The sequence below is a fragment of the Bos grunniens genome, chromosome 7 (genome assembly GCF_055505025.1).
Source record: "Bos grunniens cultivar Pamir isolate PY7600 chromosome 7, Bosgru_T2T1.0, whole genome shotgun sequence".
Lineage (NCBI taxonomy): Eukaryota > Metazoa > Chordata > Mammalia > Artiodactyla > Bovidae > Bos > Bos grunniens.
The window spans coordinates 60,745,446-60,772,585 of record NC_141171.1 but is presented as its reverse complement, the minus strand read 5'-3'; the positions used below and the strand labels follow the sequence as shown (position 1 = coordinate 60,772,585).

Genomic DNA, 27,140 nt, shown 5'->3' with positions numbered 1-27,140 from the left:
GAGAGGGCTGGAGCCCACAGCCAGAGCTGCTTGTCTGGGAAGGGCCCCTATCTCGTGTGTGTGTGTGTGTATGTGTGTGTTGACCAAAGGCCCTGTTGCCTGTGCTGGGGCCCTGCCAAAGCTTGGACAGCTGCTGATTCGGATCACAGCAGTGTGCTCATCAGGGAAGGGCCCTTAGAGAGATCTCAGTGCAGGGGTATCAAATAAATGACAGGTCTACCATCAGAGGAGATAGTTGGATGGCATCACCGAATCAATGGACATGAATTTGAGCAAACTGCAGGAGATAGTGAAAGATAGGGAAGCCTGGGGTGCTGCAGTCCAAGGGGTGGCAAAAAGTCAGACACAACTGAGTGACTGAACAACAACCATCAGATTTCCTTCCTCTGAATCCTCCTCAACACAGTGCCGCATCCAGAGCTATTATCTACCAACTGGATCTGACAGAAGGGTTAATAGCTGCCCTGTGGTTCCAATCCCAGACTCAGGAGTCTGAGCCTCAGTGATTCCTCTCCAGGGCATTGAAGAGCCTCCACCAGATTCTACAGCTTGGAGAGAGAAGTGGGCCAGTTCTCCCGATCCAGACCCCAGGCTCTTTTTCCTGACATCAGACTTATTACATAGGGTGACACCCAAGCCTTCCTGTCTTCCCACTCCCTATGAATCATTGCTGGTTGCTGCCAAGAACCAGGTTTCACAGCTGCTGTGCTTGCAGCCCTGGCACTGGCTTCTGAGGACAGCTGCTGCTGCTGCTGCTGCTGCAGGGCGCACCCTGCCCCCAGGACAGCTGGTCTGTGTGCCGGGAAAGCACGGAGTGGTGCTGAGGTACAGGTAAGAGTCTGCCCAGTCCAGAAAGTTCAAGGAGGAAATTCTGCGCAGAAGAATCAGCATGTGTAAAAGGATCTAACAGAGCTGAAGGGAGAAGGGGGGTGGGCGGGGGGTGGAGGAGGACCTAGAGGTAGCAGCCAGAGTCTTGGCTTTAATGACATGACTCCATTGTCCACGGGACCTGGGTTCTGGTCTTGGCTTAGCTACCACCTTGCTGCAGCTCTTGGAGCCCCTGCCCTTCCAGGCCTTGGTTTCCCCATCTGTAGAGTAAGAGGGGGCTTTTTTCTTTACCTCTGGCTCAGTGGTAAAGAATCTGCCTGCTCTACAGGAACTCCAGGAGATGTGGGTTTGATCCCTGGGTTGGGAAGATCCCTCGGAGAAAGGAATGGCAACCCACTCTAGTATTCTTGCCTGGAGAATCCCATGGACAGAGGAGCCTGGCTGGTTACAGCCCATGGGGTTGCAAAGTCAGACACGACTGAGGCGACTGAGCACATGTACATAAGCACAGTAAGAGGCAGGATCCAATGCTTCTATAGCCATTCCTGACTTGTCAGCGGCCACCAGTGCCCTCCTCACTGTCCTGGCTGGGAGCTGGCCCAGTTGTCCCTGGGCTTCTGCAGGAGCAGGATGGGGAGAGGGACACGATGTTCTTCTCATCTTTGTGCCCTGGGGCAGGAGGCAGCTTGGCACAGGGCACCAGTCACCACACACCTCTCTGACCCTGGTGAGTCACACACCTTCTCCGGGCCCTTTCCTCCAAAGGGCAACAGACCACTGGACCCAAGGCCTTGGCAGCTGGTGGGGTGGTTGGAGCCGGGGGATGCCTGCGTGGCCAAGGAATGTGTTTACTTCCCCCCATGCTGAGAGGAAACCCAGCAAGGCCCCTGCTGGATTCCTTCCCAGCCAGAACAGCAGGACTTTCGGCCTCCTCCCCAGGCCGGCCACATGGTTCTAAGCAGCACTTCCCACCAGCCACTTTTCAGGACTATCCCGCATCACTTTATCCTTCCACAAATAGAAAACTGGGCCAGTCGGGGCCACCCACTGGTTTTTGGTCCTTGCCCTGGAACCAGGACCCTGCTCTCCCCTAGCTGTGTGTCTAACCACTGTGGAGCCCTCACAGGTGCCTTGCCCTCTCCGGCCTCAGTTTCCCCTTTCTCTTATGCAGGGGTAGGACTAGGTAAGCTCTGAGGGCCCCTTCAGGCCCAGGAGTCAGGGGAAAGTCCTGGGGAGGCTGATTTGGGGGCTGTGAGCCCAGGCTGCCATTCATTCACCAAGATCTCAGCACGGAATGTGCCACGTTCCGTTCTAGGTGCCGACAAACCAGCAGCAAGCAAGACAGATGCAATCCCCGGCACCAGCGACGGAGATAGGCATTGACCAGACACTTAAGTGTGTTGAGAAGAAGACTCCATATGAATAAACTATCAGAGTGGTGAGAGATGGCGGGTGGTGGTCAGGGAAGTCTTTGTCCTGGAGGTGACATTGAAGCTGAGATGCAGGGGAAGAGATGGTGCCCGTGTCATCAAGAAAGGGGCAGAAAAGAGCATTCCAGGCTGCAGGACTCGTCTGTCTGAAGGAGTGAGGAGGAAAGACTCGGTAGGGGACATGCAGACCAAGGTGCTAACTTCACCATTAGAGCCCCTGGGACCCTAGAAAGGACGCTTAACCTCCCCTAGGCTCATTGTCATCATCTTAAATTAGCCAAAATATCTAACTTGCAAGATACTCACGAGGAGTTAATTACATAGCTTATTCCAGGGCCTTATGAAGAATAAGTACTCAATAAATGGCAGCAAAGTATCTAGTTATGCCCTGTGTATATATGATTTATAGCTATTGTCTGGTTATATTTTGTAATCCATTCTTCTGTTTTTCTTTATTCCTTTGTTCCTAACTTTGCACTTTCATGCTATATTTTACATATTTCTTTAAATTTCTATAGAATAATGGGAACATTATTATTATTACTAATAGTAGTACCAATAATAGTAATAAAATGAGAATGTGGGAGAAAGTACGTAAGCTGTTATGCAAATAGGAGGAATTCTTATCACATATTCCAAATGTCTCAAACTTCATTGATATATAATACACTGCATCACAGAGTCAAAAGCTGCTTGCAAACCTGAAGCCTCACCCATGTGCGGGGAAGCTGCGGACACTGGGTCTCTTTTCTCATGGGGCTCTGGGAAGTGGCATAAGGGATACACTGAACACAGGCAGATCCTGTGAGGAAAGGAGGGAGTCAGACATAGAAGCTCTGGGCCCTGTGAGCACTGTCAGCAGGACTCTGGTTGACCCTCCTGAGGGAGAAAATTGGCTGTATGCAGATTGAATGAATGAAGATGAGGAAGAATTTTCTAACACATTCCTAACAATTCAATTCCAAAGATGAAATGACTTTGAGAGGTAGTAATTGTGTGAGCTGTCCTAACCCTTTAAGGAATGGATTCAAGCCTTGGATGGAAAGATGGTATTTTTGAGGGGTGGTGGAGGATATGGAAAATTTGGAAGAGATAATGCCATCAGTTAGGAATTGATTCGACTATAGGAAACAAGTTAAAAACAATGGCTTCCCAATATGGATGCTTATTTCTTTCTCTCATAAAAGTATAAAGTAAAAAATATAAAGATGGGAAGTCCAGGGCAGTGGTGGCTCTCCTAGCTAGTTCACATCCACCTTCCCTCTGGTGCAGCATTCATCCTAGTGTTACAAACAGGTGGCCATCATACCCACACTCCAGGAAGCAAGACTGAAGAGACAGAGAGGTGAACAGACAAGGAAGGAAAAACAAAGGAAGACTCAAAAGCTGCCACGTCTTATCTGCCAGAACTTAGTCACACGGCATACCTAGGGGCAAAGGGCCTGGGAAATGAAATGTGGTCTTTATTTTAGGTAGCCATTAGCATAAGCATGTGTACTCAGTCATGGCCGACTGTGCCACCCTAGGGACTGTAGCCCATCTGGCTCCTCTGTCCATGGAATTTTCCACTCCAAGAATACTGGAGTGGATTGCCATTTCCTCCTCCAGACTGGTGTCTCTTGCGTCTCCTGCTTTGGCAGGCAGACCACTGAGCCACCCGGAAGCGTTAAGTCGCTTCAGTCGTGTCTGACTCTTTGCCACCCTATGGACTGTAGTCCACCAGGTTTCTCTGCCCATGGAGATTCTCCAGGCAAGAATACTGGAGTGAATTGCCATGCCCTTCTCCAGGGGATCTTCCTGACCCACGGATCAAACCTGTGTCTCTAAGGTGAAGCCCCTTAGGTAGCCATGGCTGTAGCTAATAAATCCTTTAGAAGAAGGAGGGAATCAAGGCTGAGGAGCAATCAGCATGTTTCTGATATCCTTCAGTTCCAAAAGCCCATAAGCTTGTGATTCTTGACCTTGTATCACTGTAACTAAGGTCCACTTTGGACCCAAAGTGCGTATCTGAATGGAATAGGATGGGCTAAGACTGCTAAGGGAAGGCAGGAAGGATCATAGAAAAGCTGTATCCGAGAGGGAGCTGCCGCTCTCTTTTTCACGCTGAGTGCGGACTTGATATGTGGATCCTCTCTCCAGGGACCCAAGAGCTCAGCAACCTACAGAGTTGCCTTTCCTTGAGGTAATGAGACATTCTGTAGTGTGTGTGGTCCTTGTGCACGTTGGAAAAGAATTTCCAGAGATGAGGCGGAATGAGAGGAGAACAAACTTTATTAGAGTGGGAGACGCTGTTAGAACAGTGTGCTGGCTCAAGGGAGAGCGGAACCCTTTTGCAGGCTAGCAGCCAATTTTTATAGTCTCAAGACAGAGAAAACTGCTACCAGAATGGTGGCATAAGGATATCCAGAAGAAGGTCATCCTAACCAGGTGACTGGTTAGGATGCTATAGGGTAGATAATAGGGTGGGTATTTTACCTCATATTGGGTCAGGAAACTGGCCAGTTTTAATTCAGAGGCTCATGGCAACAATTGCTGTGGGGCTTAGTCGGTTCCAGAGATTTTTATCACGTGACCTTCATACAGAGCTTCCACACCTGTGACCTTGGTATATGGCTCCACATTGTTGGCTTTCACAGGTGGGCGATTTACAAAACACACACTTGAAGGGTGTTTCCAGGTCTGTGCCAAAATGGGGGTGAAGCTGCGGTCCACTATGTCAGGAAACAGCACTGGATTTCACTGCTTGTGAAGGGATCCAGTCTGGAATTTAGAATCAGGGGAATGCTTATCTCTAGCTGGGCTCACATGATTTTCTTTCTCTGTAACACATCAGATAACATAGTGGCCCTCTGTTGTGTGTGCTGGCTTAGCATGATGACTCCCCTTCCTTTGGTAGCGTCACCAGCTTTTATTCGGGGAACACCCCATTCCAACTCCCCACCGCAGCTTCCAGTGCGTGTGGTTCTGCTGAGGCTGGTTCTACCTCCTCTTCTCCTCCGGGGAGGGCACGATGTGCAGGCCCGGCTAATTGAAGTCACAGTGATTGCTTCCTGAATTGGATTATGATTCACTCTGGGATATTTACATGACACCCTTGAGACTTTTGCTGATATTATTGAAGAGTGGGAGAAGTACATGCTTTCCACTGGGGGTGTTAGGCTGTAAGACGCAAATCTGAAGTTGCTGGTGGCCATCTTTGCACTTTGTAGAAAGAGCTTGCTTGAGAAAAAGGGAATGAGGCAACACGGAAGATGGCAGCAACACATTCCTGAGGATGTGAGTTGAGTCTCTGAGGCCAGGCCAGCCCATCCCTGAATTTCCCAGTATTTCCGTAAATTTCCCTGTATATGAGTCCATATAGTCTCTCTCTCTCTCTCTCTCTTTTTTTTTTTTTTTGTTTAAGCCAGTTTGAACTCATTCCCATCACTCACAAATGAAATAGTCCTCAGTTATATACTAACCAAACTACAGTTCTGCCTGAAAGTAGAGATACAAGTTTTGTGATTAAGAATGCTAAGGTGCCAAAGATGCTAGATTTACCTGCTGCTCAGTTTCTTTCATAGGAAATATGTTGGGAGCTAATGAGCACGCCAACTGTGGCAGAGTGCCTGAAAAATGATTGCCAGTGATTCCTCTCATCCCTATCCATGGCTGCCACTCTTCCCATTGGGTAGTGAAATCGATTTTTCTCCTCTTAAACCATGAATCTTGGTTTGTTTTATGAGTTGCTTTGACCCATACAATGTGATTTCAGGGATGCTGTGATAGTTCCAGGCTTAGGTCTTAAGAGGACTGGTGGCTTTGGCTTTTGCTCTCTTACAACCTGAGCTGCTATATAAAGAAGTCTGGCTAATCTGCTAGAGAGATCATGTGAGAGAGCAGGTCTAGGCAGCCCCAGATGTTCTAGGCACCACAGTGGAGACACTAAGCATGTGAGGGGAGCCATCTTGGACATTTAGCCCCAGGCAAGCAGAGCAGAGACAGGAAGTGTGGTACATTCCTAATGACATTACTTGAGCCTCTGGATTTAGCCATGCCTGAAGGCAGTCAGTCCAGTTGGATGCAGCTGAATGCAGTAGCTGAAACTCCGATACTTTGGCCACCTGATGCAAAGAACTGACTCATTGGAAAAGACCCTGATGCTGGGAAAGATTGAAGGCGGGAAGAGAAGGGGACGACAGAGGATGAGATGGTCGGATGGCATCACTGACTCAATGGATATGAGTTTGAGCAAGCTCCGGGAGTTGGTGATGGAGAGAGGTCTGGCGTGCTGCAGTCCATGGGGTTGTAAAGAGTCGGACATGACTGAGCGACTGAACTGAATTGAATGCAGTAGACTGAGTAGTCCCAACACCAAATAGAGACCAAGTAGAGCCCAGATGAATCCACCCAAACCTAAGGATCACAAGAAAGAACAAATTGCTGCTTTTTTTTTTTGACACGAAACATTCGGGAACTTAGTTCCCTGACCAGGGATCAAACCCGTGCCCCCTGCTGTGTAACTGTCAAGTCCTAACCACTGGACCACCAGGAGACTCCCTCAGATTGCTACTTTGAGTCATTAAGTTTTGAGTCGGTTTGCTACACAGCGATAGCTGACTGAAATGCCCACTTGAGCAACTTCAAAATATCAGGATGTGTTACTGGGTGTTGTGTTTGAATGAGGGCCTTTTTGAGAGATGGTGGTGGGAAAGGTCAAGACTACGGGTCAGATGAATGGAGCTTGAGAATTGAAACTCTAGGACGATGAGGAGAGGAACTCTGCTTTTCTGTGGCTGGGAACTCAACTGGTGGGAGAGAGAGGCCAAGGTGAAGGTTTCAGCTCAAGAGGCTGACTGGCGGTGGATGGGAAGGCGAGTGCAGAGGGATGGTCATGAGACCCTGAGGCTGGTCCTGAGGCTCTGAAATCACAGATCACTGGGTCCTTACAAGGTTAGAAGGCCCAGGTCAGGAGAAACAAGGGTTACGCTTCAAAAAAAAATTTTTTTGTATTATTTTTTAAATAGCATCCACCATCCAACACACACTACTGTTTTTTTTTTTAAATTTTTGTATTGTTTTATTTTTTAAATAGCATCCACCATCCAATACACAGGTTTTTTTTTTTTTTAATTTTTGTATTATTTTTTGAATAGCATCCACCATCCAATACACACTACTTTTTTTTTTTAATTTTTGTATTGTTTTATTTTTTAAATATGGGTTACGCTTTTAATGCTTCTACCCTCTTGTGTTTCTTTTTCATTATCCTGTTTTATTTAGGATTTAACCTTCTAAATCATGTCAAATCCCTTTTGAAAGTGGGTGGGAGGCAATGGCTCACAGTCTTCTGAGAGCTGGGATTAACCCTGGAACCCAACATGAGGGACCAGAGCTGGCAGACAGCCCCCTGACTCCACTGGCTCTTCTTGAGAAAGGCCCTCAGGTGTGTGAATGTGTGAGTGTGTGTGAGTGTATATGGGTACAAGTTGTGTGTGTGAGTACTTGTGAGAGTTGGGTGAAAAAAATGGGTGTGTGCTTGTATGTGCTTGAGAGTATGAATGTTTGTGAGTTATGCGTGTACACAAGTGTGAGTATGAAGAAAGTTGGGTGAAACTGGATGTGCATTCATGTGTGCAAGCGTGTTTGTGTGAACGTGTGTAAGTGTGATCATGAAATGTGTGTGTTGGTGCGATATGAATGTGTTTGTGTGTATCAGTTGGGTGCGATTTGGGTGGAAATGCGTGTTAGTGTGAGTGTGTTGAGAGCATGCTGATGGGAGAACAGAAGTGTATGAGTGTGTGTGGGTTAAGTCCATCCCCCATCATAGCATCAGAGTGATCAGAAAACCTAGTTTTCTGGATTGGTTCACAGACAAAGAAAGTGCTGGGTGTGAGCTGCTTCTAGAACCAGCCCCCTATCCGACCCTGTGACCCTTCCCCGACAGATTGTCCCGGCAGCTTCCCCGCCCCCATCCCCACCCCCGGCCCCCCGCCCTTCCTCTGCCCTTGTGGCCTCCTTCCGCATGCTGATCACAGCTGGGCATCCCCACCTCGCCCCTGCACCACCCCGCCCCAGCCCCAAGGCTGCTCTGCCCCTCCGGGGGTAGGAGAGTGATGAGGGGTGGGCCGCCCCGGGGCCGAGATCCAAGAGAATGCCGCTGCGCCAGAGGCCCTTGTGAAAGTTTTTCCTGACAGCAGTGAGGCTGAAAATCCCCAGGCCTCCGCCTTCGTGGACTGACGAGGTCAAGGCTCCCTTGCGCTGGGATCCCGCTCTCTGCCGCCCTCTTCTGGGCGTCCGTCGCCGGCGGGCGCAGAGGGGAGCAGGCCTCGCACCGCACCCCACCCTCTTCGCTGGGTTTAGGGGGACGCTTTCCAAGGCCTAGGATCCGAGTTTATTGTCTCTTCGATGCTTATTGCAGGTCTGACACTCGCTGGATGCCAGGAAGAGAAAATGAATGTATACATTGGCTCGCTGCTCGAAGGGGAAACTGAGGCCCAGGTAGGGGAACCCAGTGAGCTGGTTGCTCATACAGAATGCAGACTATCAAGTGCCCAAGGCTTGCCCTCCCGTAGCTTCATAGATACGGGGAGGCGGGCGAGTCCCTGCCCTTTCCTACTCAGCATGAACCTTTCTCAGCTCACTGGCTGGGCTGTCCTACTAATTGGAGCAACTGGGCCAGACTGGGGAAGTGGGCGGTGAGGAGAAGAACGCAGCCTGCCTCTTCCGGGCGCCCAGGCCAGTCCTACAGCGACTTTGCTGAGCTGGCGGCCCACGCCCGGGTGCACAATGATGCTGACACAGACACACCCGGGAGCCTGAGGGTATGTGTGTGTGTGTGTTGGGGGAGGGGGAACCTAGGCGCGTCCACCCCACCCACTGCCTCTGCTATGGAGTCATTATCCCTCGGGGTAGAGGGAAACACCGAGAGGCCGAGTTGCCAATGGCCACTCCAGGTGTCCAAGCCTCTCCCACCAGACCCAGGAGCTCCCCAGGAGGGCTCGTTTGCTCTCACGGGCTGCCCTGGGCGTGTCCCTCCAGTGAGACAGGGCCACCTGGTTCCCAGCCTTGGGCTCCCAGAGATAGCCCACTCGCTTCTTTACTAGTTACTCAGTGCAGCAAAGTGGGAAGCACAGAGAAGAAGAAAGAAAGCAAAACCACCTGCGGCACCAACCAGTGATCAGCCCCACTCCCCAAATAGGTCCATTCACTCTGCTGTTGCCGGAGTCTAAATGGATTCCTCCCCGTCCACCTTCTCCAGGACTGAACCTCTCCTTCCTGACCTCTCTGGGCAGCCTCACCCAGTCCACCAGCCACTGTCACTTGAACCCAGATTGTCCCCACCTCAAGGATAGGCCTCTGTGGCCTCCCTCCTGTTTTGTCCCTTCCCCCATTATGCCTGCCTCCATGATGGCCCAGGGGCCCTGTGGGGCCGTAGGGTCTAAGATCTCATTTCTAAGTGAGATGACTGGGTCAGCCACTCTTCTGCTGTGAAACCTGCCCTGGGTCCCAGGCAGACAAGAGAAGTTCTCAGATAGATTAGCTTGGCCTTCAAGGCTCCACCAATCCTGCCTAAGGCCACCCCAGCCATTATTCCTTCCCTCTATAGGAATGTTTAGTTTCCTTTTTGCGCTGGCTTCCCCTGATGTTTTGTGATCTAAGTGAGCAGGAGCTGCGTCCACTTTATTTCTATGTCCCCAGTGCTTAGTTGAGGGCCTGGCACGGTTGTGGCCTCTCAGTAAATGTTCACCGGAAGGAACGTAACTGATTGGGGTTAGTAATAATAAGAAGCTTTTAGTCAGCATGTATTATGTCCAGGCATTGTGCTGTATGCATTACAAGAATTGCTCGTTGTCCTTAGAACTACTTTCTTAGATGATGGTATTATTTTCTTTACTTATTTATATTTTGGCTGCACAGCTTGTGGGATCTTAGTTCCCCCACCAGGATTTGAACCCAGGCCTTTGACAGTGACAGCACAGAGTCCTAACCACTGGACTACCAGGGAATTCCCCAAGGTGATACTATTATAATATTCATTTTCCAGATGAGAGAACTGAGGCTGAGAGATACTAAGTGATTTGATCAAAGTTACATTCAGGATTCCACCCAAGCCCGTGACCTGCTGTCCTAGACTGTTGGGTTTGTCTGCTCCTGCCTTGTAAGCACATTGGCTTCCTACTCCCTTTTCCCACACTCCTTCGTCTGGGCCCAAAGGCTCTTCCATTCCGCCTTCTCTTCAGGCTCAGCCCCAGGGCCTCGGCAGTGCAGGGTAAGGCTCTGAGGAATGGTTCTGTAGCGAACAGGAACACCTCTGTCAGAGGTCTCGACAAGATCCAACAGGTCAATTTTAGGTCCTGAAACAAGTTTCCGACATGAGCTTGAACTGATGCAGCACTGGAGAGATCTGGCCTGGGAATCTCAGTCCAGGCACAATTCCAGACTCTGTGTGACTCTGGGCAATGAGTTTAGCCACGCTGGGCCTCAGCTTCCACATTTGTACAATGGGCATGAGAATATACACTTCAGTGTCTGGGAAGATGATCTGTAAGCTGGCACGGGAAGGCACTTCATAAACTACAAAACTGCTAATGGAGGATGAGGGGATAGTGTTGCCTTGTGGGACTGGGATTGTCAGTGGCCTAGTTTAGAGGCTGGGAGAAGGGAGAGGCAGGCCAGATGCTGCCCAGACACAGGTTTTTCTGGTTAGGATGTGCACAGGGGGTGGAGGGAGAAGTAAAAAAGGGGCTGGTGAAGGTGGCAGGGCCTCTGTCGGGAGCTGCTGGGGATCCCAGAAGAGATGCTGAGTCACTCCCCTCTTCACTTTCCTTCTCTTTTTAACGTCTTTAATTGCCTTTTTCTGCTTACAAAAGCAGTGTATGCCTGTTGTATAAAGTTCAAACAACACCAAACTAATAAAGGTAGTTTCCTGTTCATGCTCCCCAGCTGTAAATGCTGTTGACATTTTGGTGTATGTTCTTCCAGATTTTTCTTTTGATAAATAAATAGATAGGAATTTCTATATTAATACAAAGTCATTTTCCTTGAAGATAATTCAAAGCAGGGCAGAACTAGAGATTGTGTAGTCCTTCTCATACCCTTCTCAGAATCAGTCACTATTAACAGCTCTGTAGGTATCTCCTTGAACTTTGTATGAGCATTTATATCCATAAGAGGGCATGAATGAGGAGAGGCAGTAACGATTATAGACACAACAGCCAAGACTGCCAGGGTACAAGTCCCAGTCCTAACAGTTACCAGCTGGGTGCCCATGGGAAAGGCATCTAACCTCTCTGAGCTTCATTGTCTTTCTCTGTAAGGTGAGAATAATGATAGCACCTTCTTCAAAGTGTGATGGAGAGAATGAAATGAAATAAAGCATGCAGTGCTCAGCATAATACCTCAGTGAAGATTACTATTGCTGTTGACACACCTAAAGAGAGTCATTTTCTCTCCTAGGAAATTAGGATCATACCATGCATACTGCCCTGTTTGGTTTGGAGGCAGAATTATGTGGAAAGATTAGTCACAGGGATCCTGAAATTTACACTGAAGACAAGAAGTCTTGCATTTAGAGTCAAAGCATTGGTTGCATAAATGTAGGATGGAAGAAACCTAGATTTCCCAAGCTGAGTCACAGCTACCTCTGTGATGTGGCTGTGATGTGGGCTTGCATCAGATGTTGAGCTTTCCAAACAAAGGAGGTGATGGGTTTTCTGTAGCCTGGGCTTGTTGTCCACCTGAGGCTTCTGATCCCTTGAAGGTTTTTGCAGGCCTTTCCACATACATCCAGCTTCCTTCATGGTAACTTCTGCTTTAAATGTCTACAACTTCTCCCTCCCAATCTCACCTCCTTGGAGCCTCCTTGTCTTCTTATCTTCCCAGACTCAGGGAAGGTACCAAAATCTGCCGATTTGCTCAAGCCAGACCCAGGAATGGTGGGGGCATGCTTTATGAGGGTCCCTCCATCCTGCAATAGCAAGGAGAGATAAGAAAGCCTTTCTCAGTGATCAGTGCAAAGAAATAGAGAAAAACAATAAAATGGGAAAGACTAGAGATCTCTTCAAGAAAATCAGAGATACCAAGGGAACATTTCATGCAAAGATGGGCACAATAAAGGACAGAAATGGTATGGACCTAATAGAAGGAGAACATATTAAGAAGAGGTGGCAACAATACACAGAACTATACAAAAAAGATCTTCAAGACCCAGATAATCACGATGGTGTGATCACTTACCTAGAGCCAGACATTCTGGAATGTGAAGTCAAGAGGGCCTAAGGAAGCATCACTAGGAACAAAGCTAGTGGAAGTAATGGAATTCCAGCTGAGCTGTTTCAAATCCTGAAATATGATGCTGTGAAAGTGCTGCACTCAATATGCCAGCAAATTTGGAAAACTCAGCAGTGGCCACAGGACTGGAAAAAGTCAGTTTTCATTCCAATCCCAAAGAAAGGCAATGCCAAAAAATGCTCAAACTATTGCACAATTGCACTCATCTCACACGCTAGTAAAGTAATGCTCAAAATTCTCCAAGCCAGGCTTCAACAGTACGTGAACCATGAAATACCAGATGTTCAAGCTGGATTTAGAAAAGGCAGAGGACCCAGAGATCAAATTGCCAACATCTGCTGGATGATCAAAAAAGCAAGAGAGTTCCAGAAAAACATCTACTTCTGCTTTATTGACTATTCCAAAGCCTTTGCCTGTGTGGATCCCAACACACTGTGGAAAATTCTGAAAGAGATAGGAATACCAGATCACCTGACCTGCCTCCTAAGAAATCTATATGCAGGTCAAGAAGCAACAGTTAGAACTGGACATGGAACAACAGACTAGCTCCAAATTGGGAAAGGAGTACATCAAGGCTGTATATTGTCACCCTGCTTATTTGCCTTATATGCGGAGTACATCATGAGAAATGCCAGGCTGGATGCAGCACAAGCTGGAATCAAGATTGTCAGGAGAAATATCAATAACCTCAGATATGCAGATGACACCAACCTTATGGCAGAAAGCGAAGAACTAAAGAGCCTCTTGATGAAAGTGAAAGAGGAGAGTGAAAACTAAGAAAACTAAGGAGAGTGAAAACAACATTCAGAAAACTAAGATCATGCCATCTGGTCCCATCACTTCATGGCAAATAGAGGAGGAAACAATGGAAACAGTGACAGACTTTATTTTGGGGGGCTCCAAAATCTGCCTCCTTCTCTATGGTCTGACAAATCTCCCCTGTGTGTCTCTTGTAAGAGCAGATGGTGACTGCAGCCATGAAATTAAAAGATGCTTGCTCCTTGGAAGAAAAGTTATGAGCAAACTAGACAGCATATTAAAAAGCAGAGGCATTACTTTTCCAACAAAGGTCCATTTAGTCAAAGCTATGGTTTTTCCAGTAGTCATGTATGGATCTGAGAGTTGGACTATAAAGAAAGCTGAGCACCAAAGAATTGATCCTTTTGAACTGTGGTGTTGAAGACTCTTTAGAGTCCCTTGGACTGCAAGGAGATCCAACCAGTTCATCCTAAAGGAAATCAGCCCTGAATATTCATTGGAATGACTGATGCTGAAGCTGAAACTCCAATACTTTGGCCACCTGGTGCAAAGAACTGACTCATTTGACAAGACCCTGATGCTGGGAAAGATTGAAGGCAGGAGAAGAGGATGACAGGGGATGAGATGGTTGGATTGCAACACCAACTCGATGGACATGAGTTTGAGTAAGCTCGGGGAGTTGGTGATGGACAGGGAGGCCTGACTTGCTGCAGTCCATGGGGTCCCAAAGAGTCAGACAAGACTGTGGGACTGAACTGAACTGAACTCTGTCCTGCCTCCGATCCTTCCAGAGTCCAGTGGACCCTTGCTCACATACATACCTGCCTCCCTTCACCTCCCTCCTCTGTCAATGTGCAGTCCTTCTGCCACCCCAGAGCTAGAGCCCCATTTTAAAGTTTACTTTGATCTTATCGGATAGGCATTGTGATGGATTGAATGGTGGCACACCAAAAGGTAATTCCACACAGTAATTCCTGCAATCTGTGAATGTGACCTCATTTGGAAAAGGGATCTTTACAGATGTCATTAAGTTAAGGATCTCGAGATAAAAAGATTATACTGGATTATTCAGGTGGGCCCTGATTCGATGATAAATGCTCTTACAAGAGACAAACAGGGGAGATTTGTCAGACCACAGAGAAGGAGGCAGAGCAGAGCAGAGTGACATAGCCATGAGCCAAGGAATGCTCCGAGTCCCCAGAAAATGGAAGAAGCAAGAGCAAACTCCCCTAGGATCTTAAGAGGGAACCTGGCCTTGCCAACACCTTGATTATAGATTTCTGGTCTCTAGAACTATGAGAGAATACATTTCTATTGTTTTAAGTCACCTAGTTTATCATAATTTGTTATGGCAGCTACAAGAAACTAACACAGGTAAAGTTTTCAGATCATTCAAATGTCAAAACAAAACAACATAATACGTAAATATGAGAAGTCTTGCTTTTCTAAGTAACCATTCTTTATTAAGTTCTTTTGTATTTTTCTAGTATTTCTCTATGCAGATATAAGGAAACATGAGAGGGGAATACATTTTGATTCCCTTCCCTGGTTTGAGTGATCTTTTCAAATGTATACCTGACTATATCACTCACTGCACTTAGATGGGACCCAGACTATCCACTCAGCCTGGCCCTGTGTTCCCCAGCCACGTCTTATACACCCTCCTTCACTCTAGGCTGTAGCCTTCCTGGTCTCCTTCTGCCTGAGCCTTTTTTTTTTTTAATTAACTAATTAATTAATTCAGTGGTGCTGGGTCTTAGTTGTGGCACACAGGATCTAGGATCTTTGATCTTAGCTACAGCGTGTGGACTCTAGTTCTTGGACCAGTAATCGAATCTTGGACCCCCTACATTGGGATCCCAAAGTCTCAGCCACTGGACCATCAGAGAAGTCCCTCACCTCAGAGTCTTGACACCCATCCTTGTTCCTGCCTGACCCCCACCCCCTTCCACCTCAGTGTCTTCTGCTCATCAGATCTCTACTTAAATATCAGCCCCATCCCAGCCCCCAGGGCCCTCCCCCACCTTCCAATTTAAAACAGCTCTCCTAATCCTGCCACTTCTCATTGTACCACTGTCCATTTTCTTCCTTGAATTTGTCACAATAGAAAATTAAAGATGTGGTGGCTGATTTGTTTGTGTCTCTCTCCTGCTCCAGATTGTAAATTCATGGAGCTGAGATTTGTTTTAATCACCCTTCCATCCTGGGCACCAGAAACAGTGCTTGGCATGTGGTAGGTTCTCTGTAAACATTTGTTGAATACATAAATTAGTACTAAAGGCCAACCACTTTCTGGAAACTGTGCCATGCATTAAAGAAAGGGCCTAAAGTAGTGAGTACTGCTATTTTCTTGGAGATGGTTGATTGTTTTTATTAGGCTCTCAAAGGACGTCCTGGACCCCAAAGAAGGGGTCTTGATTGTGCAGGCATGGAAACAAACTTAAATTCAGTCTCAGAGGCCCACTGGGAACCCTGGGCATGTTTGTCTTGGAGGAGAAGAAAGAAGCCAAAGCCACTGTTTGTACATCATGTGTCAACTACAAATTGGCACTTACCAAGAGCATCACCAAGGACTGAACAACAAAGGCATTTGCCATCTGCCTCTACCGAAATTAAACTCATGCTGCTACAGCTATTGACCTTCAACAATCCCTGAGGGAGTTGAGGGTAGAGAGAGACACTCTGTGCTCCAGGGAATCTGGTGGGACAGGTCTTGAAACAGATTTTATGATCTCAATCCTTGCATCTCCTCACATTTAAAGAAGCACTAAATCTCTTCATGGTGACATCAGATCCTTATGACTAACAAAAAAAACTCATTGTAAAATGAGTATTTCTTGGTATTGAACTCCCCCCTCACCAAGACCCTGTATATTGGCCTTCCCCCACTGCCGCTTTGGAGCAGTCTCTCAGAGCTGAGATGCTGCCTCCCAGGCTGCATCCTCATTTTGCCCCAAATAAAACTTCACTCACAACTCTCAAGTTGTGCATCTTTTTTAGCTCACATCTGTGGGCAGCAAAGGAGCTAGGGAAAATGACAGAGCTTTTACTCCAAGAGAAGGACTTCCTAACGATCCCTGCTGATCAAAGACGAGGCCTGGCTGGTAAGATGGTGAGGTCCTTGTCACTGGAGGTGTACAAATTGATGTGCATGCCCATCTGTCAGAAATTGTGGCATGAGCAGGCCAAGGAAACAGTTTTGGGATTTCAGAGTGGTATATGGATTAAGGCAAAGGGGACAGTTTCTAAATTAATATAGCTATATTTCTTCCAGGCTCCCACAGACTGGAGTGCAACCAACATGGCTCTTGATGTCCCCAAAGTGAGGCCACTTGGGTGCCATCCCCATATTTTACATAGAAGGAGCAAATTCAGACCAATCCCCTTCCTGCCGGGTTGATTTTCATTTTGCCTGCTTCCGTGACCTGGAGTGGGGCTGTCTAGGTCTGAAATGCCCAGACAGGCCTGAGTCCCCTCTTCTGGCCACTCTCCTTTCACAGCAAGGAGATTAGCTTGCACAGGCTGCCAGTCAGGCCCGTAGGACTCCTGGAGGCATGCAACCTTCCTTGGACTAGACTGTCTTCCTCTCGGCTTCTGGCTGGATCCCTCAGAGTCAGAGCAGTCCTTTTCACCTCCCTTGTCTGCATCCTCGGACCATGTGTTAGTCGCTCGTGTCCAACTCTTTGCGACCCCATGGACTGTAGCCCACCAGGCTCCTTTGTCCATGGGATTCTCCAGGCAAGAATACTGGAGTGGGTTGCCATTTCCTTCTCCAAAAAGCATCCTCAGACCATAGCCTGTAGCAATTTTGGAGTGCCCTTCTTAAAACAAGGATCAAGTGAGATCATGAGAGGAGAACTGTTTTGAGATGCAGCGTGCATATGTGCTAAGTCACTTCAGCCGTGTCTCACTTTACGACCGCATGGACTGTAGCCCACCAGGCTCCTCTGTCCCTGGGATTCTCCAGGCAAGAATATTGGAGGGGGTTGCCATGCTCTCCTCTAGGGAGATCTTCCCCACCCAGGGATGAAACCCACGTCTCTTCTGTCTCCTGCATTGGTAGACGGGTTGTTGACCACTAGCGTCACCTGGGAAACCCCCTTTTGAGATGCAGAATCCTATGCAAATATGTTAGATAATGGTCATTGATAATAACAACAAAAAGTCCTTCTTTCTAAGTTAGCCTGTCTTTCCAGGTTGGGCCACAAGAGGGCACCGCCTCCTTCTTGCGTGCGTCACGCCGCCTTCTTGGACACGCCCCCAGGAGGCACCTGGTCCCCGCTGCCCTGTCAGTAAAAGGAGGCGCCGGTTCTCACTGCTGGAAGATCTGTCACCAGACGTGTCAGGGGGTGTCAATTCCTGCTTCCCACAGGACAGAGGCCCATGGCTTGTCTGGGCATGTAGGGACGTATTTGAGAGAGTGTTAACACGTTATGGCTGTGTTCAGAAGTGGTCTCGACGCTGAAATTCTGGAAGAGGAGCGCGAGACCTCACACCTGTGTGTGTGTGTGTGTGTGTGTGTGTGTGTGTGTGTGTGTGTGTGTGTGTATGAGAGAGCGAGTCCTTCTCACAAGGCGGAGTTCTCTCGTTGTCTCGTTCACTGCTGTGTCCCCAGCAGCAGGCGCATACGGACGCCCAGTCAAGAAGGCTGGCAGAGGTAAATGGAGAGGACACAGCTTTGCTGGACATTTGCTGTTGCTCCCACCCACCCCTCCATCCACTCCGGGGAAATCTCAAACCACGGAGCAGAACCCGCCTGTGGGAGTCAGGAAGCTGCATCTTAGCGATAATTCCCCAGGGGTGTGAGGGAACGTTCTAGAAGGACTTCAGCAGGACCAGGCCCATGAGTTTGGAGAGGCCCCAGTGACTGATGCTCCAAAGCTGAACAAGAACAGGGTGTGTCGTTGGGGCGTGGAGTGTGGTGGACGGCTGGGTGGTGGCGGGGGAGCTCTCCCTCCGGCCTGCCTCTTCCTCGTCCCTGTGGCTCCCCAGCTGCTGCCCTGGGCCTTGTGGGACCTTGGGCTCCTCTGCAGTGCGGCACAGGCATGCAGGCCTTGTTTTGGGCCTCAAAGGAGCATCGAGGGGAGGCCCTGGGCATCTGGGAATCAGCAGGTAGGAAGTCATGTTGATTTTCTTCCCCCTCAGAATGTATCGGAGTTTGGAGGGTCAGTGCCAAAGGTAGAGAAGTGTGTTTAAAATGTCCGCACAGTTGGGCATGATGCCTGTGGTGCAGCTGATATTGTATTCACTCTGATTCCTGGCACCGTGTGAGGTGTGATTTCAGAGTCTGTCTCGCCTCCTCCACTTGGTCAGTCACACCTTTTTGGGACTGAAAGGGAGAGGCTGCTGCGCAGCCAGGCTCCTCAGCCTGCGCCTTGGCCCCTGCCCGAGGGGACCTCACCTTGTGGGACGTTCTGCCTCCCCTCTCTCTTTGGTGGGTGTTCTCAGACACAGCCTGGCACCTTCCTGGAGCTTCTGATGTGGGTCCTGGTTGCTGTGTAGCTGGCCCCTGGAAATGTCCAGCAGTGTGAAGTCACCTTAGGGTTACCTCAACTGGGGCTGTGCTGTGGGCTGGATTGTGTCCCCCCACTGTGTTCATGATGAACGTCTTAACTCCCAGTACCTTAGACTCTGACGATACTTGGCGGTAGATCTTTAAAGAAATAATTCATGTTAAATGAGACCTGAGGGTGGGCCCTAATCCAACAGGACTGATTTCCTTGTCTGAAGAGATTAAGACACTGACATGCACAGACTGAAGACATGGGGAGAACACAGCTGTCTACAAGATAGAGAGGCCTCGGAGGAAGCCAGTCCACCGACACCTTGCTCTTAGACTTGCAGAGTCTACAGCTATGATACAATAACATTCTATTGCTTAAGCCGCCCAGGCTGTCGCACTTTGTTACGGATGCCCTAGTGAACTAATACAGGCTGTTAGGCTGCCTTCACCTCCCCTCCCCTCCTCTCATGTTCCCAAAAGACACAGGACACAAGTCAAGAGTCTCACACTTTATTATTAGTCACAGAACACAGGAGGGACCACTTGGGTCTCACTGAAGGTTTGTTTTACCATCTGCCCCAGGGGAAGCCACAGGAGACAGCTCTACCAGCCAGACCAGGCCAAATGGGAGAGAGGGGGCAAGGGCAGGTGACAAGTATAAACCCAGACTTGATTTGACTCAGTCTTACAACTTGTCAGCTGTGTGATGTTAGACAAGTCTTTTAACGTCTGTGTCTTGGCTGCCTCACCTGTAAAGTGGAATAAGTGATAGAACCTATCTCACTGAGTTGGTGTGAAGATTGAATGGGACAACGCTTGTGAAAGTGTTTAACACAGTGCCTGGTAAGTTGCAAATACTCAGTAAGTGGAAGCTATTATTATCATTTGGAGCAAATCAGGTTTCTTCATGGTCAGGCCAGCTCCAGTCTCTGAGGAGGAGAGGAACGGGAATCTGATACTTTGTAAATTGTCTGCAGCATGGCCTGTTAAGAGAGACAGCCTGATACATAAGTGGGAGCCACCTGGTCCCTGGGAACATGGCTACTAGACCCCAAAGTAAGGATCCTGGGGTCATGGCACCTCTTGCCTCTACAAACTCCATAAAAAGCACTAGGAAGACTTTGTGAAAAGTTCTAGTATTACACCCGGACCACATCAGGTCTCTGGCATTCAGCCAGCATTTTCTGCATCTATTCAGATGTCTCCCTTTTAGTTTTTATTTTTGTAGTTTTTACTTTTGGCCGAGTCACTGAACTCGGAACAGATCCTGGCTCTGCCTAATGCTATCTGGGTGACCAGGGGCTGGTCACTTCACCTCTCTGAACTTCACCATCTCACTGACCTTCAGGAGTTTTGAGGACAAAGCCAGGTAATGTGAGTTAAATTAAACTGTAAATGATGGAGACATCATTGGTAATGAAATGATGGATGGGTCTTAAGCTGGTTCAGAAGGAGTCTGTGTGTGTGTGTGTAGGACAGCCCAGTGTTCCTGGGTTCTCCAGGGTTGTGGCAGGCGTCACCACAAGAGGGCAGTCTGAGCTCTTTTGTCTTCTCTACCTTGATGAAAAATTACAAAATTTTTCTGTGGTATTCCAAATCGAACTAAAACTTACAGATTTTGTTTACGTTAACTGATTTGGTGAACTTTTAAAATAAATTCTCATATATTTATTTGTTTATCACTAATGTGGATTTGATATTGTGACCCCACCGGCACCACTGCTTGGCATGCTGGAAAGTGAGATGGGGGTTGGCGGAGGTGGAAAGAGACACAAGCTTTATGGTGTCCTGGTTCAACCACTGCTCAACTGAGTGTCTGGACAAATTTCCCAAGAGTAGGACAGAGGTGAAGTTCCCATTCCAGCCTCACAGGATGTTGCGAAATGGACAAAATGGAAAGAAAAGCAATTTAAAGGTCAAGAACACAGTCCTCAAGTCCTCTTACCTCCAGTGCATGGCCTTCCACGTGACCTCATGCCGTGCTTGAGCCCAAGTCCCGCGGGGGCAACTTGGGGTGGGAAGGAGGCGAATCCAGCTGTTAAACCATGACCTCAAGAACAGTATTTCCAGGAATCCCCATCTTAGCATCTAAGGGATTCCTGGGAAAACTGGACCGTGAGGACAAGGTGAGAGAGTGGCCTTCAGCACCAAGGCCCTGCCATATCCCTAAGGACAGCTGGGGTTTTCTTCTGCATCCAGCCCCATCTGCAGAAGCCAGTGTGGCCACCATGTCTGGCGGGATGTGGATGATTGCTTCAGGGGAGGGGGTAGTGACTGGAACTTCAGTGGCCCTGGAAAGTACCTTCCTGTAGTCAGAGGCCATGTTGTCAACCAGAAGTCATCTGGTAACACCCCACCCCCCGCTTCAGTTGCCATGGATTGTGTGTATTCCTGAGCGTCCAGCCAGAGGGAGGGTTCTACTCGAAACCACCTGGACAGTTCTGGTTCCCAGTCTCTGTTTGGCACCTTCCTTACTGGTGACCTCCAGCAACTCACTTAACCTCAGTCTTCCCCAATTATAAAATGGGATGGTAATGGACCTACTTGAAAGGTGAGATAAATACAATGGTGGGAGGCGGGAAGAAGAGGAAGGAAGTCTATAGGATTACTGGAAAATGTCTCAGTCTGTCTTTGCTAAAAGTGACCCAGGATGTAAGGACAAGACTAGAATAGGATTTATTATGTTCTCCTCCTGCTCCCCCAATCCCAGGTTCCCAAGTCACACGCAGTGGGTAAGAACATGAATCTGAAGGCAGACAGATTAGGTTCCAAGCCCAGCTCAACATAGTTTATGTGTGACCTTGGGCAAGTTGCTTACCTGAGCCTCTGTTTTCTCATCTGGAAAATGGGTCAATAAAATCCACCTCCCAAGCTTGTAGGGAGGTTAAATAAAATTGTGCTTAGCCCAGTGGTTTTCCTCTGCTATTTCTGACTAGTCTGAAGCCCCTGAAAGGGATCAGATATTTGGGAGATGCTTGGATTAGTTTAGGCAACACCTCAAAGAGTAAAGAGCTGGACTCAGAGCCCAGGACCTTGTCTTTAGTCTGAAAGATTTTTTAGGAATTGACCAGTTCACAAATGATGAAGTGTTTCAGCTTTGGATCAATAGCAGCTCTCTAGGACTTAGCATTAAGAAGGATTCTGAAGCCGCATCTGAATGCTTTAAGAAAGGATACCTTGACTGATTAGCCATGTCTGCCATGGGCTCAGGAGAAAGCAGAGTCAGGGTACTGGGTAATGGCCACCACTGAATGCTCCAAAATCTCATATTACAGATGAACAAACTGCGGTGCACAGAGGAGTCAGGACTTGCCCAGAATCATGAAGCAGATAGTGACACAGATGGGACTCAAGTCCAGTGCTTCCTCAGCGGACATTCTGGAGAATGGAAACACTCCCGTCCTTCCTGGTGCCTGCAGGCACCACACCACTTACCACTTCTGGCGACGGCTGCAGAACAACTTCTCCCTTCCCGAGCTACAGTGCTTCATCTCAGACTCCCAACTGACCAGAGATGCAGCACTGCACCTCAGGCTGGGAGACAGGACGCCATACCGCTCTGCACCAGGGGCCGAAGACAGGGAGTCCACCCTAGACAGGAGAAGGGGCATTAGAGGGGCCTCGGCTCCTCCCTCCAGCTCCTGCCCTGGAGGCTGCTGCAGCTACCCTGGGTGTGCTTCCTGTCCTCAGCCTGGCATTTGAGCCCTCTGGGACCAAGCTTCACCCTTCCTTTTCTTTTTAAACAGTTTCATTGAGATATAATCCTCCTATTCAAATTACACAATGAAATGGTTTTTTAGTTCAGTCACAGAGTGGTGAGTTGGGTTTCCCTGATGGCTTAGTGGGAAAGAATCTGCCTGCAGTGCAGGAGATGCAGGAGATGAGGGTTTCATCCCTGGGTTGGGAAGATCCACCAGAGGAAGAAATGGCAAACCACTCCGGTATTCTTGCCTGGAAAATTCCATGGATGGAAGAGAGCCTGGCGGGCTACAGTCCATGGGGTCACAAAGAGTTGGACACGACTGAGCGTGAATCCAACAACACAGAGTGTCACAAGCATCACTACAGTTGAACATTTCATCATCGCAAAGAACCCTCTACCGCCCCACCACCCCTCACCCTGGGTGATGGTCTACCTTTTTGACTCCATACCTCATCTTTATGCTTGGTGTATCCCAGCCAAATGGCACATTCATGGTACTTTATATCATCAAACATTTGCTTCAGCCTCCCACCTGGCTTCCCTTGCTTCTGCTCCCGCCAACTTCCCACCCATCCTTCCCAGCCATCCTCTCAGAATGATTTCTCAAAATGCAAATGTGCCCATATTTCTCCTGGGTTTAAAATGGGCAAAGGTCTCCTTCTGGCTGAATTCTAAAACCCTTACAAAAGGCTATAGGCCTGCGCTATCTAGCCCAGCTGGGCTGTCCCTCTTGGGCCCTTGCCCTCTTTTTCCACTCCTCCAGGGAGTCCTGTGCCCACCACCTTGGGGCCCCCAGGAACCGTGTTACTCCCTCTCACTCCCCTGCCCATCTCTTCTTGGTGGGATGAGTCTCTACTTAAATGGCCACTTTTCCTGTGAAGCCCTCTTTGACTTTTTCAGACATCAGAATTCCCTGGTCCACATCCTTTGCCCTCTTTCCCTCTTTTTTAAAAGTTTAGTTATTTGATTGCATTAGGTCTTAGTTTCGGCACGTGCAGTCTTCATGCGGTGCGTGGTTGTGGCATGAGAGCTCAGCTGTTCGGTGGCATGTGGGATCTTAGTTCCCCGAGCAGGAATTGAACCTGAGTGCCCTGCTTTGCAGGGCAGATTCTCCACTACTGAACCACCAGGGAAGTCTTCTCTGCCCTCTTTCTCATCCTTTATTGCATTGTGATGGTAGATGCTTACTTAATATGTGTTGTCCGAGTGAATGAATCATGTTCTTCAGCCACATTCTCTCCAGTGTCAGAGCTCTTTGCCTCTGGGTCTGACTGGGGTAGAACTCCAGTTCCCTGAGGACAGCACCCATGTGTGTTTGTGGTGGGGATCCCTGGGCCTTGTGAAGCCCTTTGTACATAGTGAGGGACCCCAGGGAGTGCTGCTGGTAGATGACTGAATGGCCATGTAGATCATTCATTTTCCTCTTAAGACCTGCTTAGGTGGGAACCTCTGAGTGAGCAGGCAGAGCCCTGTACCCCCTTCTCCTGTCCCGCCAAGATCTCAGGGCAGCCCTCCTACACTGCTGATACCACTGTGATGGCCTCAATGCTGGATGACATGTACTTTCAGGGATGTCTAAAGGGCGGAGGGGGCCGGCAGCCTTTTCTCAAGGCTGGGAGAGAGCAGGAAAGCACTCACATCCTTCAAAAATTAGTGTCTCTTATGCCTCGGATGGAAATCTGACATCAGGCCCCAAACTGCAGAGTGTTTTCCTTTGGTCTGCCACTTGGGGCAGGTCAGCCCCTCTATGGGGTATTCCCACCCAAAGAACTGCCTTCCTCTAGTATGAGTAGGAACTTCTTCCAAACTGCATTTGGCTGGGGAGTGATTCCAACAACAGGACCCAGCCTGGGGGGTCCTGGACAGCCCACAGTCTTTCTACTCCACTCTCGGACTGCTCCCACTAGTTCTGCAAGAGGAGATGCCTGGCCTGGCCAACGTGGAGTTTTCAGTAAGAAGCAGGGAGGGTCGTCCCCCAGAAATGAGCCTTTGCTGTTGGGAGGCCAGCTGATAGGCCAGCCCCTGCATTCCTCCGTGCGGGACTCTTTCCAAAGCTCTTTCACCTGACCACTTTTGGCTTCTCACAATTTTGCTGCATATGTGGCCTGAGCACAGACTTTGGAAAACACAGTGACCCAGGCTGTTCCCTGTCAGTTTGCTTCCAGTCCTTCTGTTTTCCAGGGGGAAAGAGCCTCGGTTTGGTGCTATCATGTCTCTGACACTTTTCAGGCTCCTGTTTATCTCCCTCAAGTCCAGGACCTTCCAAGCCATTGCTCAAGGGGAAAGAGTAAGAGCACCGCTGCATATTTACTGGCTCTCTTATCTTTATTATCTCCTAATTATGGACAGTGTTTAGTTTCCTATTTTAGGTATTAAAAAAGACTCATCTTAAAATTTAAAATCTTATGATTGTTTGCAGATATGGCAAAAGTTAAAAAGGGGGCATCTAAGGGAAAAAAAGGGGGGGGTGGCATCTGAGTGCCTGCCATTTGAAAAACCGCCCCTCCATGTTTAATCTGCAGAACAGCTGTGCGGTGGTCAGGGGAGGCTTATCATTGCACATGGCGAGCCAGGAAGGGGAGGAGACGGTTCCAGGGTCACAGCCCTGCTTGCACTAGGGGAATTGGTGGCTATTTCCAGCACACCCCGTTGGGCTCAGAGTATTGCCGCAAAGATAGCAGCTCTCCTGGGTGCAGAGACAGGAAATGGATGAGAGGCAGTCCCACGCTCCTGTGGGAAACTCTGACACAGGGCCAGAGGTTGAGGCCTTTGACCAGGGGAAGGTATTTGCTTCCGTATCCTCTGTGGCTGTAGGTTGCCTGGTTCTGTTCCTTTGTCTCTAGAAAGACCACAGTGACGCTGATGGTAAAAAGAACGATCATGTTTTGAATGTTTTCATTGTGCTAATCCCCATGCATCTCAAGGTTCCATGAGAAGGGGATTTTCTAAGGGCACAGAGCTAGGAGCCCAGCTTGGGTTCCTATCAGAACAGCCACCTCAGGATCATGACTTTTAACCTCCGTGCTGAACATTTCCTCCCCTGACTACTATACCAGTCTATCAGGGTTGAGGACAGGGTCTAACCATTTCATCCATCCATTTAGCAAACCAAATGCGTCTTCCACATGCCGAGGGGACAGGCCTGAATCTGATATGGTCCTTACCTTGGAGGAGTGCAGTCAGGCTGAGATGGAAGGATAAATGCCCTTGGTGAGCTGAATAGGGCACAGACCCAAGTGGCCTGAGAGAGAGCCCAGAGAGGACTGCTGAAGGCTTAGGTTCCTCCTCCCTGGGGGAGCTAGGAGGGCTTCCTGGAGAAGAAGGTGGTGCAGCTGGATTGGGAGGAGGGCAGAGGTGCAGGAAAGATGTCATTCTGCCGCTCTCTGGCTCCAGGAACTCCTCCCTTGAGTTTTGCATCCTTGCTGGGAGGCAGACAGAGCTGGCCTTGACCCCATTTCTCTTTCAAATGAGGCCCCACTGAAAAGGGGGTCTATAGCTCTCCTGTTCCACTTACTCCACAAGAGGCCTCTCCTTGCTCTGGGTCCCCAGTCAGGAGATGGGTCCCACTAGGGAGACTCAAGTGGTGTGATCCCTTCTCACAAGCACCTGTCACTGCCTCCCTGTTTCCCATTCCATCAAAAGAGGCCATCGAACAGGTGGCCTCACAGTCTTACCTGGCAGAATCTTACCTGGTGCTGGCTGTCCACATCCTCCTACTCCCGGAGGACGGACTGTTTTTTCTTCCCTGTTCCCCACTGTCTTCAGGAAATGTCGCTTGGCCCCGGGGGGCAGCCTGTGTCTTCTGTCGGGAAGCTCTGGGGAGCCTGGGAAGGAGAAAATAAACAGTGGCTGTCTGGATTTTCTCGCCAGGCCTGAGCGAGGAGACCTTCCTGGCTCCTTCCCTTATATGGCCAGGCTGCTCTGGGCTGGGAGCCTGCCGCTAAGTGCCCCCACCCCCCGCCGTCTCTGTGGGCGGGGGGCCACCACTGGTCACCTGGGACTCTGGTGCTGCAGAGGCTGGGCAGGGCTCAAGACGGAGGGCAGGACCCAGGACATGTCCCTGTGGGCCCTGCACAAACTGGCCAGCTATTGTGGCTCTGGGCTGCTTAGGGTGAAGCAGGTCGGGGGGGCAGGGGGAAGGGATCCACCTGGTTATGACTTAACCCCCAGTGTGACCCTGGCTGAGCCCTTTCACTCTCCAGGCCCCTGTGTCGAATAAGCATAGGGGAAATAAGAATTAGTCCTCACAGTCAGTCTCATGAGGTGGGAGCTTTTGTATTTTCCATCTTACAGGTGGGAAAACAGGCTTCAAAAGACTAAGACCACAGCTATCCAGTTAAAAGGAGAGCAAGGCAGGATTTGAACTCAGGGATGTCTAACTTCAGGGTCTGTGTTCTGAATGGGCTGATTGCTAAGGCTCCTCTTGGTGATAATTTCAACTGCTCACACATGCCATATGGAAAAGGGATTCTGCTGGAGCTGCTCCCCAGGAAGATCGGGGGGGGTCCCAGTGCTCAGTGATCTGGCCAAAAGTTGACTGTTCCATTAAGCCACGCTGGCAGAGGCTGCAAGTCATTCCGGAGCACCACACATAGGGCCTGGTGCAGACTCAGGGCTCAGGACAGGAGGGCTATGGGATCACTCA

The 27,140-nt window shown here is 49.1% G+C and overlaps 1 protein-coding gene and 1 long non-coding RNA gene across 12 annotated transcripts in view; one reads left to right on the top strand and one right to left on the bottom strand.

Annotated features, from left to right (window-relative positions):
- Window positions 1-22,266, top strand: LOC147369654 (uncharacterized). Of its 2 annotated transcripts, XR_015167726.1 has the most exons (3): window positions 1-831; window positions 8,659-8,738; window positions 17,486-22,266. It is a non-coding gene; the product is annotated as an uncharacterized LOC147369654 (long non-coding RNA). The 2 variants fall into 2 exon arrangements; XR_015167725.1 differs by lacking the exons at window positions 8,659-8,738; window positions 17,486-22,266 and adding an exon at window positions 2,144-2,638.
- LOC147369653 (uncharacterized) overlaps window positions 10,006-27,140 on the bottom strand; it is a 31,057-nt gene continuing 13,922 nt past the window's right edge. For 2 of the 10 annotated variants that reach the window (XM_086412388.1, XM_086412389.1), the window contains exons 2-4: window positions 26,185-26,319; window positions 25,660-25,827; window positions 23,458-25,334 (exon numbers count right to left, since the gene is read on the bottom strand). In XM_086412388.1, coding sequence (XP_086268514.1) covers window positions 25,126-25,334; window positions 25,660-25,827; window positions 26,185-26,319 — 512 coding nt within the window. In that variant the 3' untranslated portion in view covers window positions 23,458-25,125. Of the gene's footprint in view, window positions 12,208-19,286; window positions 22,384-23,457; window positions 26,320-27,140 lie in introns of those variants that run through there. The other 8 variants (XR_015167723.1, XR_015167720.1, XR_015167724.1 and 5 more) reach the window with 6 other exon arrangements.